The sequence below is a fragment of the Carlito syrichta genome, unplaced genomic scaffold, assembly GCF_000164805.1.
Source record: "Carlito syrichta isolate Samal-C Ts95f unplaced genomic scaffold, Tarsius_syrichta-2.0.1 Scaffold309199, whole genome shotgun sequence".
NCBI lineage: Eukaryota > Metazoa > Chordata > Mammalia > Primates > Tarsiidae > Carlito > Carlito syrichta.
In genome coordinates this window covers 167,297-184,777 of record NW_007253295.1, presented here as the reverse complement: position 1 = coordinate 184,777, position 17,481 = coordinate 167,297, and the positions used below count along the sequence as shown (strand labels likewise).

Here is a 17,481-nt window from a genome sequence, read left to right as displayed (position 1 = left end):
TATGGCTGCATAATATTCCATTATGTATATGTACCACATTTTTTTAATCCAGTCCAGCTTTGATGGGCAGCATGGTTGGCTCCATGGTTTTGCTATTGTGAATAGAGCTGCAACAAACATGCTTGTACAGGTATATTTTTTGCAGAATGATTTGAGTTTCTCCGGGTATACTCCCAACAGAGGGGAATTGCTGGGTCACAAGGAAGGTCAATTTCTAGTTCTTTCAGAAATCGCCACACTGTCTTCAAAGAAGTTGCACTGGTTTGCATTCCCATCAGCAGTATCGAAGCGTTCCTTTTTCTCCACATCCTCGCCAGCATCTATTGTTTGTTTTATTAATGATGACCATTCTTACTGGGGTTAGGTGGTATCTCAAAGTAGTTTTGATTTGCATTTCTCTGATGATGAGTGAGGTTGAGCACTTCTTCATGTATCTGTTGGCTGTCTGTATCTCTTCTTTTGAGAAGTGTCTCTCCAGGTCTTTTGCCCACTTTTTAATGGGGCTTTGTTTTTTTCTTTTTGGCGCGTTTGAGTTCCTTGTGGATACTAGATGTTAGGCCTTTGTCAGATATACAGTTGGCAAATAATTTTTCCCATTCAGTGGACTGTCTCCCTGTTCTCTTGATGGTTTCTTTTGCTTTATAGAAGTTTTTCAGTTTGATGAGGTCCCACTTGTCTATCTTATTTCTTATGGTATGAACACTTAGGGTTTTGATCAGGAATTGGTTGCCAGTTCCAATTTTCATAAGGGTGTCTCCTGCATTTTCTTTTCTTTTTTTATTTTTTTGAGTTGGAGTGCAGTGGCCACTCCCAGCCACCGCAGCCTCGACCTGCTGGGCTCCGGCAATCCTTCTGTCTCAGCTTTCCAAGTAGCGCTACCACACCCGGCTAATTTTTTGATTTATTGTAGAGATGAGGTCTCGCCAACTTGTCCAGGCGGGTCTCGAACCCCTGGGCTCAGACAATCCACTCACCTCAGCCTCCCTATATTTTCTAAGATTCTTATTTAGCGAACTGGTTCTTGCTCAGCATTCCATGGGGCCAGGCCTGGTGCCATCTCAGCCAGAAGCTACTGTGGGGTGTCGGGAGGAGTCAGTGGGTCGAGAGGCCCTCAGGAATCTTGCTGATGGCTGAGGCCCCGCACAGCTCTGGGAGGAGACTCAGCTTGTGAACTTCTCCATCAGCCCCAAGCAGCAGGCATTTCTGCATTTCTACAGGCGCGGGCTATTTGAGACAGGTTTTTAAAGGACAGAACAGCAGCATCTGGCCCGGGCTTCCTGCAGGGAGAACATTCCAGCTCTCCTAGGTACACGTCAGTTTCTTAACTGGCAGCCAGAAGTTACCATAACTGCTTTCGAAGGAAGGGCATTGTCCACTCAAAGGCTGCCATCAGAATGGGGTACCCACTCTGAAAAAATCTGAGCCCCTGGCAACCCTGTTTTCATGCCCCTCGAGTTTGAGAAATGTCACCAATCCAGCCAGGATCTTGTGAGGAGTCCAGATGGCCTGGGGAATGGAGGTGGGGGTGGGAGGTAGTGGCTGTCCAGGTGGGTTCTGCCTTGGAGGTAGCCATGGTGCCTGCTGAGGGCCTGGCCAGGAAGAGGTTTTAGTCAGCAGGAGTGGGTTCTGTACTCTGAGACCCAGGTGGGTCACAAGGCATCAGCAAGGGTCCTGATTCTAAAGGAGACCAGATGCCACAGCCCGCTCCGCCCCTCCACGATCACACAACTGGCTGGTGCTTTGTGCAGGCACAGGAAGCTACTTCACCCTCCTGCATCGCCAATTCTCAGAGCACAGATTCTGCCCAATGCCTTCCCCACCGGGTGGTTTCTGCCGGGAATGAGAACAGATACTCTGTGCCCACCCTGGGCTTCTTAAGAGAATCCACACCTCTCACATAGGCGTTCTCTCACAAAGATGTCAGAGTGCCAGACTGTCCAAAAGAGGGGTGGGGCTGGCCGCGGAAGTAGGGGCATACGAAAACACTAGCAGGGCGACTGCTGCTTTCCCGTAACAGTATCACAGCAGAGCGACCTCGCTGTCCCAGTCCCTCTGGGAATCCTCGCCTCACAGCCTCCTCCAGGCCCCCGGGTCCTAGAGAGCCACATTCTGACACAGACTCTCTTCTTGGGTCAGGCTGGAATGCTCTGTAGGACGCGACACATGACCATGGCGCTGTCTAACTCGTGTCCCCGCCTGATGTCCCAGCAGCCCTGCCTCAGTGTTCCTACCACCACTAGTTACCATATTTGCATCTTTGCTTATTTGCCTACTGGGAAATGATGACTCATTGTTGGTTTAGTTTGGGTTTATTGCTAATGAGACTGAAGCCCTTATGTCTCTTTTGTTTTTATGTATTGTTTGGTTTTGTCCTTTGATTATTTGTGTACTTTACGTGTGGAGATCTTACCATTTTTCTTATTAACTTGTATCAACTCTGTACATTACTCCTTATTCACTATAGCTAGTTCAAGTAAGTATCCTAGTTTGCTGGTCTTTTTAGTAATTAATTTACTTAAAATGTACCAAATGTGATTCCTTGACCACTAGTAAACTTTGGAAAGTCATCCCCTCTAGATATTTGATAAATATTCAATCCTGTTTTCTTTTTATTTTCTTTGATTTTGGGAAAATCTTCCCTTCCAGATTTAATAAACATTCGATCCTACTTTCTTTTTGTTTTTCTTTGATTTTTAAAAAATTTAACTCTTCAGAAAATGATGAACTGGCTTATTTTTAAGTACAAAGTTCTGATATCAATGCCTACGATATAAAAACAAACATGAAATTATAGCTCTTTCCTCATGAGTAGATGTTTGCTTCTGAAGTTGTTCTTTAAATTCCCACCAATTAAATTGCGGATGTCGTCGTCAAAGTGCTTGACTCTTGCCCTGCCCTGGTCTCGCCTCCCTGTCCTCTCTGACACCACAGATCCCAGAGCTGAAGGAAGACATCAGCATTCCCGACTACTGCTGCCTGGGCAGCGGGGAGGAGGAGGAGATCACCATCAACGCCTGGTTTGGTCCCCAAGGAACCATCTCCCCGCTTCACCAGGATCCCCAGCAGAACTTCCTAGCCCAGGTTGGCACTGCTGCCAGAACAGGGGTTCCCTCCTCCCGGCCCATTCACCGGCAGCCACAGTGTCTGCCTTCAGCCAGGCTCTCAAAAAGAAACACAGCCACACAGAAAGGGATGGGGACAAAAAGGAAAGCCGAGGACTGCCACCAGGCCAGGGTAGGGCCCCCTCCAGTCGGGGCTGCCTCCAGAAGTGGCTTCTCCCAAGCTGGCAGGAGCAAGCGCCTGGCTTGCAGCCCCGCTGCCCACTGTATCTGTGTCTCCTCGCCTTCCCCCTGCCTGCCACCTATCCCAGCCAGGCCAGCTTCCCCATGAGGAGGGAATGGGGGGAGGGAGCTTTTGCAGCCACTGGATGGGTTTTTCTTGCGACCTGGACAGGGGAGCAGATGTGTTTGCTGCAGAGTGGGGAGGGAGGGATTCTCTCTACTGCTGTGAGACCACCTTGGTTTCACAGACACAGAGGATTAATGCCTGAGAACATTCTAGTCCAGCAGACCAGCCAAAAGAGGTGGTACAGAGAGGCTAAGAGCCGGGTGTTGGCAGCCAGCCTGCCTGCGTGGACACCTGCTCTGTCACCTCTCAGCTTTTTGAGCTTGGCAGTTCACTTAGCTTCTCTGTGCCTCACTCTCCTCACCTGTAAAATAGAGATGAAGGAAACCACCTCAGAGGGTTGTTGTGAAGATTAAATTAGTTAATATACATAAAGCACTTAAACCGTGCTTGGCGCAGTCGAGTGCCCAGTTGTTGGCTACAACAATGAAGTTGTCGATTCTTAATATATCCGGAGGAAAAATATACTCGTGGAACTCTAAGCTCTCGTGTGATGGGGAAGCGCAGACTGGGCACTGGGAACAGCATGTGGAAAGGCAGAGGCCAGGTGGGGTGTGGCAGAGTGAGGTTGCCAGCTGCCTGATGGAGCCTCTCTTCCCAGGTGATGGGGAGGAAGTACATCCGGCTGTACTCACCGCAGGAGTCAGGTGCTGTATATCCTCACGAGACACACCTTCTTCATAACACGAGCCAGGTGGGCACTCGGGACCCCAGTGTGTGACACTGCAGCTTCTCCTTGCTGTCCCTGGAGACAGTGACTTCTTTTCTCTCTTCAGGTGGATGTGGAGAATCCCGACTTAGAGAAGTTCCCCCAGTTTGCCGAGGCCCCATTCCTGTCATGCATCCTGTCCCCCGGTGAGATCCTATTTATTCCGGTCAAGTACTGGCATTATGTGCGGGCTCTGGATTTGAGTTTCTCGGTCAGCTTCTGGTGGTCATAGCCAGGGTCGGGATTGAAGGGCCTGAATGCAAACAGCACTCGGCGTGTACACATGCACTGCTGGGCCCAGTTTGGCTCTGGGTCCTTGGAGTCTGGAGACAAGCGGTACCCGAACCTATGCCCTGGAGAAGCCTGTGTGGCCCAGTTGCAGCTTCTGGCTTTCTGTGAGCTTGTTTTGTTGTGTATACAAAGTTTTGTTTTGTTTATATTTGGCCTTTAAGACTTCCCTGGCCCTCTGCCTGAAGACAGGCTGGCATGTCCCAACAGCGGGCACCAGAGAACACCTCTGCTCCACCGGGTAGGAAGATCACAAGTTGGTGGACAATTCTACAGCACTGGTGACATCACACCAAGTGACCTTGAAATCAAGAGTCATTCATTCCAAAACAAATCTCAAAAGAAGAAATTTAGAAGCTCGTAAACCTAAAAAACATTACAACCTACTCAAAGATACGCAAATTGAAACAAAGGTACCTGCTACATTAGCCAAGGTGTTTCCAACTCTCACCCTCAGTGCTGAGGAGAGTGGGGCTGTCCTCCTGGTGGGGGTCAGCCTGGCAGAAGTTTAGCAAGAACCTTGAGCGTTCGTGCATGCTTCTGGGTCTAGTGATCCCTCTACTAGAAACCCAGCTTCAGCAAATTGCCGCAAGGTGGTTGAGGATGTAGGTATAGGGGTGACCGTCACAGCACTGTGATGGCAGGACACTGGAAATGTCCTAAAGCATGTGGGTAAGAAACAGCCCATCAGTGCTGCGGAATATTATTCAGCCACAGACGCTTAGAATTCTTAAGGTTATGAAGAAATGCTGTGTCGTGTTGATTAAAACACATTATGTTCTTGAGTTTTTAAATACTGGCCTTTTTGTACACACATGTGTACATGTGTGTGTATACATGTTCACATGTGTGTTTATGTGCATGCCCACAGAGAAACTGGGGCTGTATTTAAGCCAATTGTAAGACTCCAGGTGTTTAATATTTCTGTATAATTTCAAGTTTTCTCAACAATGTAAGCAGTAAAAAATAACTTTATTTTTAAAACCATTTGTTCAACCCAATTTCCTTGCTGCCCATTTTGGGGTGAGCAGGACAGGAGGTACCAGGGAGGGGAGATGACTCGAACACAGTAATCCCAGCCCAAGATGTAGGCCCACAAAGGAGGAAGGGTGGCATGGGATATGGTGGGGCACAGAGGCTGGCACTGGGTCTGGAAGGATGCATAGGAAGTGCCAAGGAGATGGGGAGAGGGCTTCAAGGTGGAGGGAACTGCACAGTGAGTGGGCCCGCAGAGCCCAGGTGGGATGAAGGAAATGGCGAGAGGCACTTGAGCTGCAGGAGTCCACAGACCTGCAGGCCCCAGGTGTCAGATGGGCTGGGACTCGCTTGGTTGTGATGGAAACCCAGCACAAGCCCGTTCAAGCACAAACAAAACCCAGAGACAGGAAAGGAGGCAGGTGGGGGTGTGGTCTCCGAGGAGGACCAGGCTTCAGGCCTTCTCCTCACCCCCCCACCCCATCTGCTCTCCCACCGTGGCTGCATCTCAGCGAGTCTCTGCCTGACTTCATTCTTTCCTCCTTTGAAGACAGGCCTGGAGAGAAGACGGCCCGCATGGGTAGCCAGCACCGCTTCCCCAGCAGAAGGGCAGCGGGCTTGGCTCTAGCGTCCAGTGGCCCCACCTGATGATCCCACCTATCCCAGCTGGCAGGCACCATGGCCCGTCTGTGGTGTAGTGTGCCACTTTCATTGAAATGTAGCCTGACTGCCTCAAGCAGCTGTCCCTTATCAGATGGGAGGCACAGAAGAGGACCTCTTCTTGGCTAGAGGGTGGCTTCAGCCTCTGAGAAAAGTGGGTTCTGAAGTCGGCTTGAAATCAAAGTGCCAGAGAGAGCTGGTCACAGAGCCAAGGAGAGGCATGAGCAAAGGACTTCCTGCCCACCCGGGACATGGAGAGGCCCGCTCAGGGCCACAGTCTGATGCCAGACACTGGCCACATGGCAGCGAGCCAGGGAAGGCCCTGCCCTCGTGGTGTGGGGATGTCCAGTAAGGAGACAAGAATAAAGTAAGGTGGGGTTAGATTGTGGTGAGTGCCAGGCGGACCACAGAACAGGGTAACAGAAAGTGGCAGCAAGGGATGGACTGGTGGGGCCATGAGGTTTTGAGAGTCAACATTTGAATAGAAAGTGTGAATGACCAGGCATCCAGGAGTGGCCATGAGATTTGAGGCCAAGCTCCCAACAGCCAGTGCAACAGCCCTGAGGGAACAAAGCCTTAGCCTGCGGAGGAAGAAGGAGCCAGTCAACTGGAGCAGAGGGAGGGGAGAATAGGGAAGGGAGGCGGAGGCCACAAGGCCTAGAGGTACCAGCTGTGGGAAGGCACAAGGGTTGTGGGGGCAGGGAGTGGTCTGATTCTGCTGCTGTGTGGACAAGGGCCTGGAAGGGGGACACTGGGAGCTGAGAGCAGTGAGCTGCACCAGGCCAGTCAATAATCCCTGAGTGACAAGGTCAGGGCACCAGTGGAAGAGCAGGGCAGTGGATGAGAGGGTGGGTGGGATGGGCTGGGCCAGACCACAAAGGCCTTGAATGCCAGGCAAGGAGCTTGCAGGACAGTTTTAGTTGGGAAGTGCCGATGCCTGTTGTGGGATGTTCACACTGGTGTCATGGTGAAGGGGATGGAGGTAAGGGAGACTAGTAGCAGAAGGGCCAATGTCCCCAGCGGAAAGGGGCTCAGAGGCTTCCTGGCTCACCAGTGAGGACTCACCCAAGCTGTATGAACATGTCTCTTATTGATGGTGACTAGGAAAGCAGGGAGATGGCTGTCCCGAATGGCCCTGGTCCTTCCTGACAGTGGTATTTTTTGCCTCTTGGCGTCCGTCTTCCCTTCCTCAGAACAGCACACTGATCGCTGATCGCATTCTGGAAGCCACCTCCCCCCAGGGAGAACCGTCCCACAGGGTCTGTAAATCGCCACTCCCTGCCTGGACCTGCATCTTGAAAGTGTGTCGGAAGGATGGATGCACAGGCCAGGGCCGTCCAGGACCCCTGAGTCCAAGGGTCTTTTCTAGCCTGATTCCGCCTTCCTGTCGTTTCTGCAAGCTACCCTTCCAAGCAGTCCTTTCTGGTTCTGCCAGCTGGGCCTGGCTTCTGCTGACCTCCAGACACGCCTACTGGACTACCCTCCTAGCCTAGTGTCCACTGGGCTTACCAGTGGGCGTGTCTTTGCCCCAATCAGGCTGCCTCAGTGCTGGGGAGGTGGGCGTGAGGGCTTAGGAGCCTGGACTCCAGTCTGGGAGGGTGAGCCTCCTTCAGCAGGTGTCCTCATGCGCCGCACCCCAGATGCTGCTCTGCAGCCGGCTCATGGAGGACAACATGGCAGAGCGTCCCTACTGCATGGGCGGCCCACCTACCGACTTAGTGTCCACGGTTCATTCCCCTGCCTCTAGACCAAGCCTCTCCCAAAGGGACCCTTGACCAAGTCCTGCCTGGTAACAGTGTCTTCAGTTTGCTTCGGGAACCCCCTGCTTACTCAGCACCACCTTGGATGAGTTTGATCTTCCAGTGACACTTGAGTTATCCTTCCCCACTTCTGCCAGCCTCCACATGGGAGCTGTGAGCCAGGAGGAAGCTTGCTGGGGTGAGGGAAGCCGCTCAGTGAGACTCGCCCTCCTCAGCACTGGGGCCTGAGTGTACAAGGCCTGGAAGCACAGCAGCCATTTGCTACCATGAAGAACATGGCTGCATTTCCCAGAGGCCAGCTCAACGAAAGCAGAGACAGAAGTGCAGATGACATCACTGGACCACTAGACCAAGCCTCTCCCGAAGGGACCCTTGACCAAGTCCTCCCTTATTTGAGTCTGTTCGATTTTTCTGTCCCAGATAAAGGGGGTGGAAGAGAGGCAGGGAGTCAGGGAATTACAATGGTGCGGTAGCTAGTGTGAAGCCCAGGAAAGTGCAGGGAGCAGGATAAGAGCTGTAGCAGTGAGAGGCTGACCAAGCCTAAGGACGGACAGGGGCTAGCCAGGAGCCACAGGCCCCAGAGGGAAGAGTGACCTGCGGAGGGAGCACCTTGCACAGGCCCCAGGGGAGAAGCCGGGTGGAGGAAGCAAGCAAGCACCCTGAACAGCAGAGGGCAGGAAGTGGCAGAGACAGCAGGGGCCTTGCCTGGGGCCTTACCTGAATGGAGCAGTTGGAGCCATCAGAGGGTCTTCTGCAGGAGCACAGGGCCAGGGTGTGGGTGCAGGGCTGGGACCTGGCCTGGGACCTGTTTGGTAGGTATGCTGACAGGATCTGGTGATGCCAGGATGCAGGAGGCCCAGTAGGAGGAGGATCTAGGCCGAAGCGCCTGGATGGGTGGGGCTGCTGATCACTAGAGGGGCCAGGGGCCTAGTGAGGGACAGCACGCATCCCGCCAGACTCCTGGCCTCATGCCCATTCAGGCCAGTGGACCCCTTTAGTCTGGACCCTGGGCTAGGGAGAGTCCAGATTGGGGAGTTGGGGAGACCAAGGCTCGCAGTCCAGGAGTGGCAGGCCCCTGAGCGGAGAGCGACCGGAAGAGGGAGCACTGTACACAGGCCCCAGTGGCTGCCAAGTCCCAGAGGAACAACTGACTTAAGGGGGACTGATGGCAAAGCCCCCCTGGGTGAGGACAGTGGGCTGCCCCAGGTCAGTGCAGGAGCTCTGCTGGCTTCACCAGCTGAACCCCAACCAAGGGTGTCTGAGTTATCCCTTCAACTCCAGGAAGGAAAGGCCACGACACAAGCCTTCATACACAGAGGCACAAGACCACACACACAGGTGGCAGTGACTCCTTAGGATCGATTTATTCCAAAGATATTAACCATGAACGTAAAGAAAAGGGAGGTGGTTCGTGGAACAGGAAACACTGATGCCTCTCTTTCAGACAGGGCTGCAGCGGGCAGGCCTCCAGGCAATGAGCCCTCAGCGGGCACAACTAACGCTGCCTGGACCGCAAGGACTTTTTTGTTTGACTTGGAGATGCCAGTTTCCCTTTCCTTCTCAGGGTCGAAGACTTCTGCATACAGAAAAGGTCAGGAAGACACAGTGAATGGAGGGGCTGGTGGCATAGTGACGCCAGCTTGGGCCAACAGCTATGCGTCCTATGCCAAGGACTCTGTGTTCTCTATACCATTTCTCATGGCTAACCCTCCTTCTCAGCCTGCAAGGGAGGTAGAACTAGCTCCCATTCATAGAGGAACAGCAGACGCTGCTGTCACATACCCCTCCTGAGATGGCTGCCAGAGAGCCCTGTCTAAACCATGTGCGCTGGAATTTCAACCGGGTTCTAGTGAGTCCTTTGAAACTATGTGAGCAGGCCAGCCTTCACTTCCTGCAGCAGCTGCTCATGGGATTCGAGGGAACTTAAGAGCCCCGTCTCCAAGGGCTCCCCAGAGCCAAGCACTGAGTTCTGCTGCCCCAGCCCCTCCTGTGAGCACCTCAGGGAGCACTCACCTGGCACCTGGTGGGGCCAGTAGTCATTACAGTGGGGGCAGCGTGGTTCAGAATTTGACTGGAAATACTTGGCCACGCAGGGTAGGTGCATCCGGATCCCACAGGTTTCACAGCTTTGACCCTGAGACAAAGAAGGCTGATGACCTGGAGCTCGTGCACACCCCGTGTTTCACAAACCTCCAGAGAGGCTGCAAGGGACATGGCCAGCAGGTCTCCAGGTCCGACTTTACTACTAATGAAGCTCCCAAGTCCTCAGTGCAGCAGGGTTATTACAAACAAACACAGCAGAAGAAGCCACAGGCTCTCAAGGCCAGACCCTGCAGGTCTCAGGCTCCTGCACGCAGACCCTGCAGGTGGAGTGTAGACAGCCATAGCTTTTCAGAAGACAGTGTGGCCATGTGGATCAAAAGCTTTTTTAAAAATGCACATTTTGTCCTAAATATTCCACTTCTAGGAACTGGACCCCAGGAAATAACCATCAAGTGCCAGGACACATGTGAAGAGGCCCACACAGCAACTGCAACCATAAACAGATACAACTGCGAAACGGTAAGGGCTAGAAAGGAAATACAAATGTCTAGCACTGGTTCAATAGCTGTGAGGCCCCATCAGGGTCAGACGGATGACAGGAAAATAGCAATCGACACAGAAACACATTCACCACGAGACTGCCGAGTTAACTCAGGTTACACAAGACTCAGGAAAGCCTTCTGAAGAAAACAGAGCAAGTGAGAGTCCTTGGACCAGGACAGCAGGACAGGGAAGAAGAAAGACAGCACATCAATATGGGCAGTGGGAGCAGCATCTGACATGTCTGGGGAGATGGTCTCCGTCAGCTCCCATCAGGACACCCCAGCAATGCCAGAGGGCTGGGGAGTGAGAGTGAGAGTTCTGGAAAGTACCTGTGCAGAGCCTGGGGCCCCCATGGTACCTGGATGAGGAGGCTGTGGCAGATGTTGCAGATCTTCACAGCATCAGGGTACGTCTCCCGGATGTAGTGCTCCATTTCCAGGATGGCCCGGCCATGCAGGGTAAACTCTCCTTCCTTCTGCAGGGACACACAGGTGGCAGCCACCCTCAGCCAGGCCCTCACCCCACTCGGTATCTTTGCTCCCTCTGCCATCCCACAGCCAGAGTCCAGGAAGACGCACAGGTCTGGGTGTGCCTTACCACAGCAGGTTTTCACCAACCCCGGCCAAGCACTGAGTTCAGCCAGGACCCCTCAGCAGAGCCTTGGAAAACCAGGCAAAAACCTAAAAGGCAATGGAGGAGGCTCCCCCACTGCTGCCTTTCTCAGCACCCTGTTCGTGCCTTAAGACGTGACACTCTGACTGTACTGCAGCCCAGGTGGCACAGCCACAACCCTCCTGCAGGTGAGGACACGGAGACCCACAGAAAGGCAGTCTCCCCATAGTGGGGACTCACTGCCTCCATTCCTTTCCCTTAGCCGCCCCACCTCACTCCCTAAAAGCACATCTCCAGGGCCTCCCAGCACAGACGCCTGGAACCTCCTCAGGGACTATCCGAGAGCACGTCATTTTACAGAGAGGGCAGGTGCAGGCTCCAACTCACACTGTGGGCAGCAGAGCCTCCAATGGAGACTGGGCCTCCTGGTTCCCCCTTCTAGGCACAGACCACGTCACACAGTATGAAAACTAAGAGAGCCAGGAAGCACCCAAACAACACAGCTGCCCTGGCTCGCCCCATGGCCAAGTCACAGGAAAGAGGCAGGTCTGAGGGAGACCCAACAGAGACAAATGTCACAGAAGCCCACACAGGTCAAGTCCATGTTGCATCATGGTCAGCTAATGGACTGGGAAGTGAACTTGTCACCATTCCTGTTACCATCTGACCCTCCTCCCTGGTGGGGAGCAGGGTGGTGCCAGCATGGGGGATGGGGGCCTGGGTGAAGACACACTAAAGCCTACTGGGGTCAGACTGGGCAGGATATGGCTCAGGCCTTGCCAGAAGATGGCACCACTGAGGCCTGCCAAGTTTCCCCAGAGCCCTCACCTCCTTCTCTGCTACCTTCAAATTCTCACAAGCAAGAGCTGCCACTCCCATCTCCAACAGCTGGACAACCCCTGCTCCTGCCTCCATTCCCAGGGATGGGGTGTTGGTGCAACCTGGCTTGGAGGGACCAGGTGACCCTCCAGAGGGAGATACAAGGCAAATAGTATGGAGCAGGGCCCTGGAGAGGGCGGGTGAATGGGTTTCAGAAGTGGAGAGAGGTTGGCGCACAATGAACTTGTGTCTTGCACCATGGCTGCCACCGATGGGGTCCTGTGGCTGTGGCTTTCTCAACAGTGCCCAGATCTCCCATGCACTCCAACTCCACAGCCACCTCTTGGTCCCACCACAGCCACCTCCCTGTCCACGGCCTCCTCCTGCTCTCTCTGAGCCCACTCTCCACAGCAACACGCTCTCTGCAACACAAGCCCGGCCCCGGCCCTCTCTACCTAGGTCATCCAGGCTTCCCAGCACTTGAGGGCTGCAGAGCCAAGTCCCGAACATGCCCATCCCCCAGGCTCCCCTTGTCCATTCGCCTCACAGTCCTGTGCTTGGACCACCCTGGCCCTAGCCTCTTGAGCACATTGTGCCCCTCTGGCCACTGGCTTTTGCACAGTCTGAGAATCCCCCACCTCCAACTCCAAGTGACTGCTACACAGCCTTCAGCTCAAGTGTCATTTCCTCTGCTGAAGGCCAGTTCCTTTGTGAAAGCTATCATAAAACCATGCTTCCTTTCCACCTGCAACTCCACTTCACTGAGATGATTGTTTGACTGATCTTAAGCTCCCCTGCCAGACCGTGAGCCCCACAAGAGCAGGGACCAGGTCTGATTTTGCTTACTCTTATGTCCCCAGCACCTGGTGTGGGGCCCAGCCCTTGGTGTTCCCATGATAAATAACTGAGGGAAGGCTGAGTAGACTGTGCACTGATCTCCAAGGAGGATACCTAATGTTCTGGTGAACAAGTTCAAATTCAGATTCAGACTCAAATGTGTGAGCTGCACTTACTGTGTGCCTGAAACTGTGCCCAAGGCTTATCATTCACGGCCTCACTCAGTCCTGTCAGCCCACCAGGGCGGGGCAAGCCAAGCCGCAAGACACCTCGAGGCAGGGACTTTGCGCAGGGAGCAGACCGTAGGATGTACGGAGATGCAGCCAGTCAGCAGATACCCGAGCACCAACAAGCCACACTTGCTCTCAGCGGCCTCACCGGCTGGACCCAACCACCTACCACCCCAGGGCCTTCTCATGGACTGGAACCTCCAGGCCAGGCCAGAGTTTTGCACAGGACAGGGCTCTTCAGGTGAGAAGTCTCCCTGGGGTGATATGTCAACCCGGAATGACCTAAGTCAGTGGAAAAGTCTGCAGAAAGCTGAGGCTAAGACTTAGAAACATGGTTCCTCTGACCGAGGTGCTGCCTCTGAAAGGCTTATTGGGGGTCAGCCAGAACCCCACCCCCATCCTCGGCAGCTCCTCCAAAGTACTGCAGATCTCACGGCCACCCTCACCAGGCTGTCCAGGGCAGAAAGCACTTAACTCTCAGGAAAAACACTGGGAGCATCAATATCCACATCCTTTGGGGAAGGAAACAGTCTCAGAGACAAAAAGCTGCTAGCCAGAGGTGGTAGAGGACCTGGAGGTATGGCTTACCACTACACCCCCACGGGGTGCCAGAAAGGCAACAAGAACAGTCCTGCAGAAGCTGTTGGCACCAGGACTGAGGGGCCAGCATACTGCTTCCACAGCACTCCCTCCCACGCCGCTCCCAGATCCTCCACTCCCTCCTTCTCTCTGCAGCTCTTTCTGGGGAAGGCAGTACCAGCACCTGTGGACAGCACAGGTACACAGGTTTACAGGCCTGGCTCCAAAGCTCAGTCCAACAGGCTCCAGAAGTGAGGTCTTCCCTCTCTGCCACTAGCCTCTCCATGCAGCAAAGGGTGGGCAAAGGGAAAACCCGATGCTAAAGTCAGCACCGCCCTGAGAGATGTACCACAAGGATTTCGGGGAATGCTAGCTCTGCATGTTCACTCCGTGTGAGGCAGGAGGCAGAGGCTGTGAACGGGGATAGCAGAGTGCTTAGCTCTAGCACCTGAGCTAATGGTAGCTTCTACGGATGCATTAGATGTCTTCTAATCTTCCTATAATGAGGAAGTTTGTCTTGTATCATTTTTGTAAGTTTTAAACTCCATTCCTCTGGAACTTCATCCACCTGCCTAGTCATCCATTCAGCAAGCGTTTACTGAGTACCTAAGGTGCCAGGCTCTATATTCTGCACTAGGAGCCCAGCCCAAAGAGAGACTGCACCACAGGAAAGAATGGTCAGTTATAACCTGAGCTGCCCGACAATGTTCCATATTGCCAAATATAGCCCAGAAAGAAAGAAAACTGAGAAAAAGCCACTGTCACATTGTTCAGAGGCCTGACCTCAGCTCTGCCACTCTCAGGGTACTGGGCATCACCCAGACCACTGAGCCACAGTCTGTCTGCTAAAAACTGAGCTCACAGACCTGTCATAGGGCAGTGGATGGACTCAGGACATAACACATATAAATGTGTCTCGCAGATCTGGGCACTCACAGGAGCCCCTAGTCCCACCCTCACCCCATGGCCTCTCCAGCCTTTTCCTCCCACCAGGCACCCCAGGAACTAAATTTGGGTGAGGGTGCCAGGATAGGCCCACCCTACATAGAAATCAGTAACTCACAACACAAACTACCACAACCCAGAAGCAAGCTTTCCCTGAAAAGGAAGTGAAAAATCGCTGCAGCCACAAGCAGCAGCCTCCGGCCATGAGTCTGACCACCAAGCGAGGAAGTGTGGGAGCACATCCTGAACGACACGGGCATGGGTACTTGTGGAGCACAGCTGTGGTACACTGGACAAATACTGACAGCCAGGGCTTCTTGCAAACAGTAATGACTTTTGTGGAAAAAGAACTGAAACATTTGCTCTGCTCCAAATAGCAGGGCTTAGACATGGGGGTAGCGTCTGGGAGGTGGGCAGCACCCAGAAACCGGATCTGCAGGCTGGTCCTTCCCAGTTTTCCACTGCTCCTCTCCTAAAGTGTGCTGTGCTTTCTCTCTGCTCCTCGGGGTCACTGTCTAGGTGGAAGAGCCAGGAGTACTGGCCCTGAGTGACATAACACCACAGTGACAACGATGGCAGCAACAGCAGTTCCTGTACCACCTCCTCCATGCTAGGCGGCCCAGCATAAGCACTTTACTGCACTGTCTCCCTCCTGCTCCTCACACATCCTTGAGGAGGAATCTAGTGCTCCCTTTTACAGATGTAGGTCAGATGCTGAACTATGTCCTCGCCCACGGAACCACCTTGCTCACAGTCTGTAGCCATAGGCTCAATCCTGAAATCCAAGTCCTTGGGTGCAGTCCCTGGCTCTGCCACTTCTGGCTGAGGCACACTGGACAGACAGTGTGAGTGAGTGGGGTGGGGTCCAAATCTTCCCCACCAGGTAACTGTGATAATGTGTTAAAAGTAGATAAGGGACCCATGAGAGCCGGGTTCAACAGACATCAGTGAGGTACAAATATGGTTTTGGAGGAAAAATTGTTATTCACTCAGAAAAGTGAGCCAGGCTGGGGAAGCAAGCCATGAGACAAAGTACCTCAATCAGCCACTTGTTTTGCACAAACTTCTGCAGCACTTGCTCAGCATCCTTCTTCCTCATCTTCTTGCCCTTAAGTTGATCAACCAGATTCAAAATGTTTGTGGATGACGCAAAGCCAGTGTCTGAGTCAATAATCAGTTCCAGCTGGAAGAAAGAGTAGGTATCATGTTCGTCTATTAAATCAGCAAAAACAACTTCTAGGTGATAATATAACTCTGGCAGGGAGGCAGTAAACCACTCGGATCACAGGCAGAACTGCACATGGGCATGACACTTCATGAAAACCACCTGAGAACATGCATCAAGAGCCAGAACATCATCCCCAAAAAACCACTTTAATGTTCAAAATCAAGAAGGGTCACCTTGCCTCTCTTGCCCCTGCTCCCACTCCCTGAAGGTAGAAAAGCTGAGAAATGAATGACTAAATAAATGAGGTGGCAACTCTCTACTCAGGAAGGAGGTAGGTGGGACATTACAGCTGGCCTCAGTGGCAGGCTAGAGCCAGGAAAGGTGGGGGCAGAGGTAGTGAGAGAATGGAAGTGACAGAAGCAACGTCGACTGAGGGCCAGGGCAGGAACCCCTGGGGAAGACAGCTTCCTGCACACACATGGACATGGGCCACTCGTCTCAGCACTTGCTTCCCAACCTTGGCTGCTCACAGAAGATTCAGAAGGAAAAATGTTAGCACTTGGTCCTCAGAGATTTGGATTCGACAGATCTGGAATGAGGCCACAATATCTGAATTACTTTTTTGCCTCTGCAGCTATTATCATTGCATCTAGGTTTGAGACCCACTCTTAGCCAGGTGCTCAGCCAGGTGGGCGACAAGAGGTCTAAGTTGAATAGCTTCGCAGCCTAGTAGAGCCGGGCGCTCAAATGTGCACGTGCACATGATCCAGTGGACATCTGGTAAAAATGCAGATTCAGATTCAACAGTCTGGGGTGGAGATTGGGATCACCTTTGTAACAAGCTCCCAGGCTGTGACGTGCTGCCACTTCCGGAAAGCACTTTGAGCAGCTAGGCAGGAACACCTGTTACTACCTGTGAGGGCCTGCTCTTGCACATTCCATCGGGGCTCACAGCCAGCCCAGCCCTTCCTTCCCAGGCAGCCATGGTGGCCTCCCCAGCAATCACCCAGCGGCTGTGAATTCCAGATGAGGACATCTCCTGGCAAAGGCCTTTCTCAGACAGCAGTGGTGACCCGTATCCCCCAGTGACCCTCAAAGATTGCAGTTGCCACTTCTAATGATGGAGACAGAACTTTTGCCTAAGAAACCCCACCACTGGGCAATGGAAGTTACTATACTTACAGCCTTTCTGAACAGATCCAGTTCATTCTCTGCAAAATCCGTGGCCATTTTGGAAACTGAAGTTGTAGCAAGATTCACCTAGGAAACAAGTCGGCTGATGTGGTCAGGTTAATGTGCAGTTGGTTCCCTGTCCCTCCCTTCCATCTCTCTTGCTAGGCATGGGGTTCCTGTATCCATGCACTGAGGGCACAGGGATGAACTTGTAACAGGTCTTATATTACAGACTTTAATCTTTAGCTCAGTCACATGCCTGATGATCGGAGATTTTAGAACTCAAAGGTTATACAATATTTTCCAAATTCAGATAAATTTGGGAAACTTGTCTGCATGTTAATAAAGCTTCAAATGCAAAAGGCACTGAGAAGTCTGTACTAAAGAAATCTGGCCGGGCTCGGTGGCTCAGCCTGTAATCCCACGCCTTTGGGAGGCTGAGGTGGGTGGACTGCCTGAGCTTGCGGGTTCGAGACCCACCTGGGCAACTTGGTGAGACCTCATCTCTACAATAATAAATCAAAAATTAGCCAGGCGTGGTAGCGCATGCCTGTAGTTCCAGCTACTTGGAAGGCTGAGGCGGAAGGATCACCAGAGCCCAGCAGGTTGAGGCTGCGGTGGCTGGGAGCGGCCACTGCACTCCAGTCTGGGCGACAGAGTGAGACTCCAACTCAAAAAAAAAAAAAGAAAAGGAAATCTGACCAGGCTCGGTGGCTCAGCCTGTAATCCCAGCAC

At 52.8% G+C, this 17,481-nt stretch overlaps 2 protein-coding genes across 4 annotated transcripts in view; one reads left to right on the top strand and one right to left on the bottom strand.

Annotated features, from left to right (window-relative positions):
• The window catches only part of KDM8 (lysine demethylase 8), a 12,473-nt gene extending 7,084 nt beyond the window's left edge, over nucleotides 1–5,389 (top strand). Inside the window, exons 4-7 of one of the 2 annotated variants that reach the window (XM_021717046.1) lie at nucleotides 2,932–3,081; nucleotides 4,007–4,099; nucleotides 4,182–4,260; nucleotides 4,567–5,389. In XM_021717046.1, coding sequence (XP_021572721.1) covers nucleotides 2,932–3,081; nucleotides 4,007–4,099; nucleotides 4,182–4,260; nucleotides 4,567–4,766 — 522 coding nt within the window. In that variant the 3' untranslated portion in view covers nucleotides 4,767–5,389. Of the gene's footprint in view, nucleotides 1–2,931; nucleotides 3,082–4,006; nucleotides 4,100–4,181 lie in introns of both variants that reach the window. The other variant, XM_008066944.2, reaches the window with a different exon arrangement.
• Nucleotides 5,390–9,102: 3,713 nt separating this feature from the next.
• Nucleotides 9,103–17,481, bottom strand: part of NSMCE1 (NSE1 homolog, SMC5-SMC6 complex component) — a 42,037-nt gene continuing 33,658 nt past the window's right edge. Inside the window, exons 4-8 of one of the 2 annotated variants that reach the window (XM_021717047.1) lie at nucleotides 16,756–16,833; nucleotides 15,442–15,588; nucleotides 10,742–10,855; nucleotides 9,811–9,931; nucleotides 9,103–9,373 (exon numbers count right to left, since the gene is read on the bottom strand). In XM_021717047.1, the coding sequence (XP_021572722.1) occupies nucleotides 9,150–9,373; nucleotides 9,811–9,931; nucleotides 10,742–10,855; nucleotides 15,442–15,588; nucleotides 16,756–16,833 (684 nt within the window). In that variant the 3' untranslated portion in view covers nucleotides 9,103–9,149. Of the gene's footprint in view, nucleotides 9,374–9,810; nucleotides 9,932–10,741; nucleotides 10,859–15,441; nucleotides 15,589–16,755; nucleotides 16,834–17,481 lie in introns of both variants that reach the window. The other variant, XM_008066941.1, reaches the window with a different exon arrangement.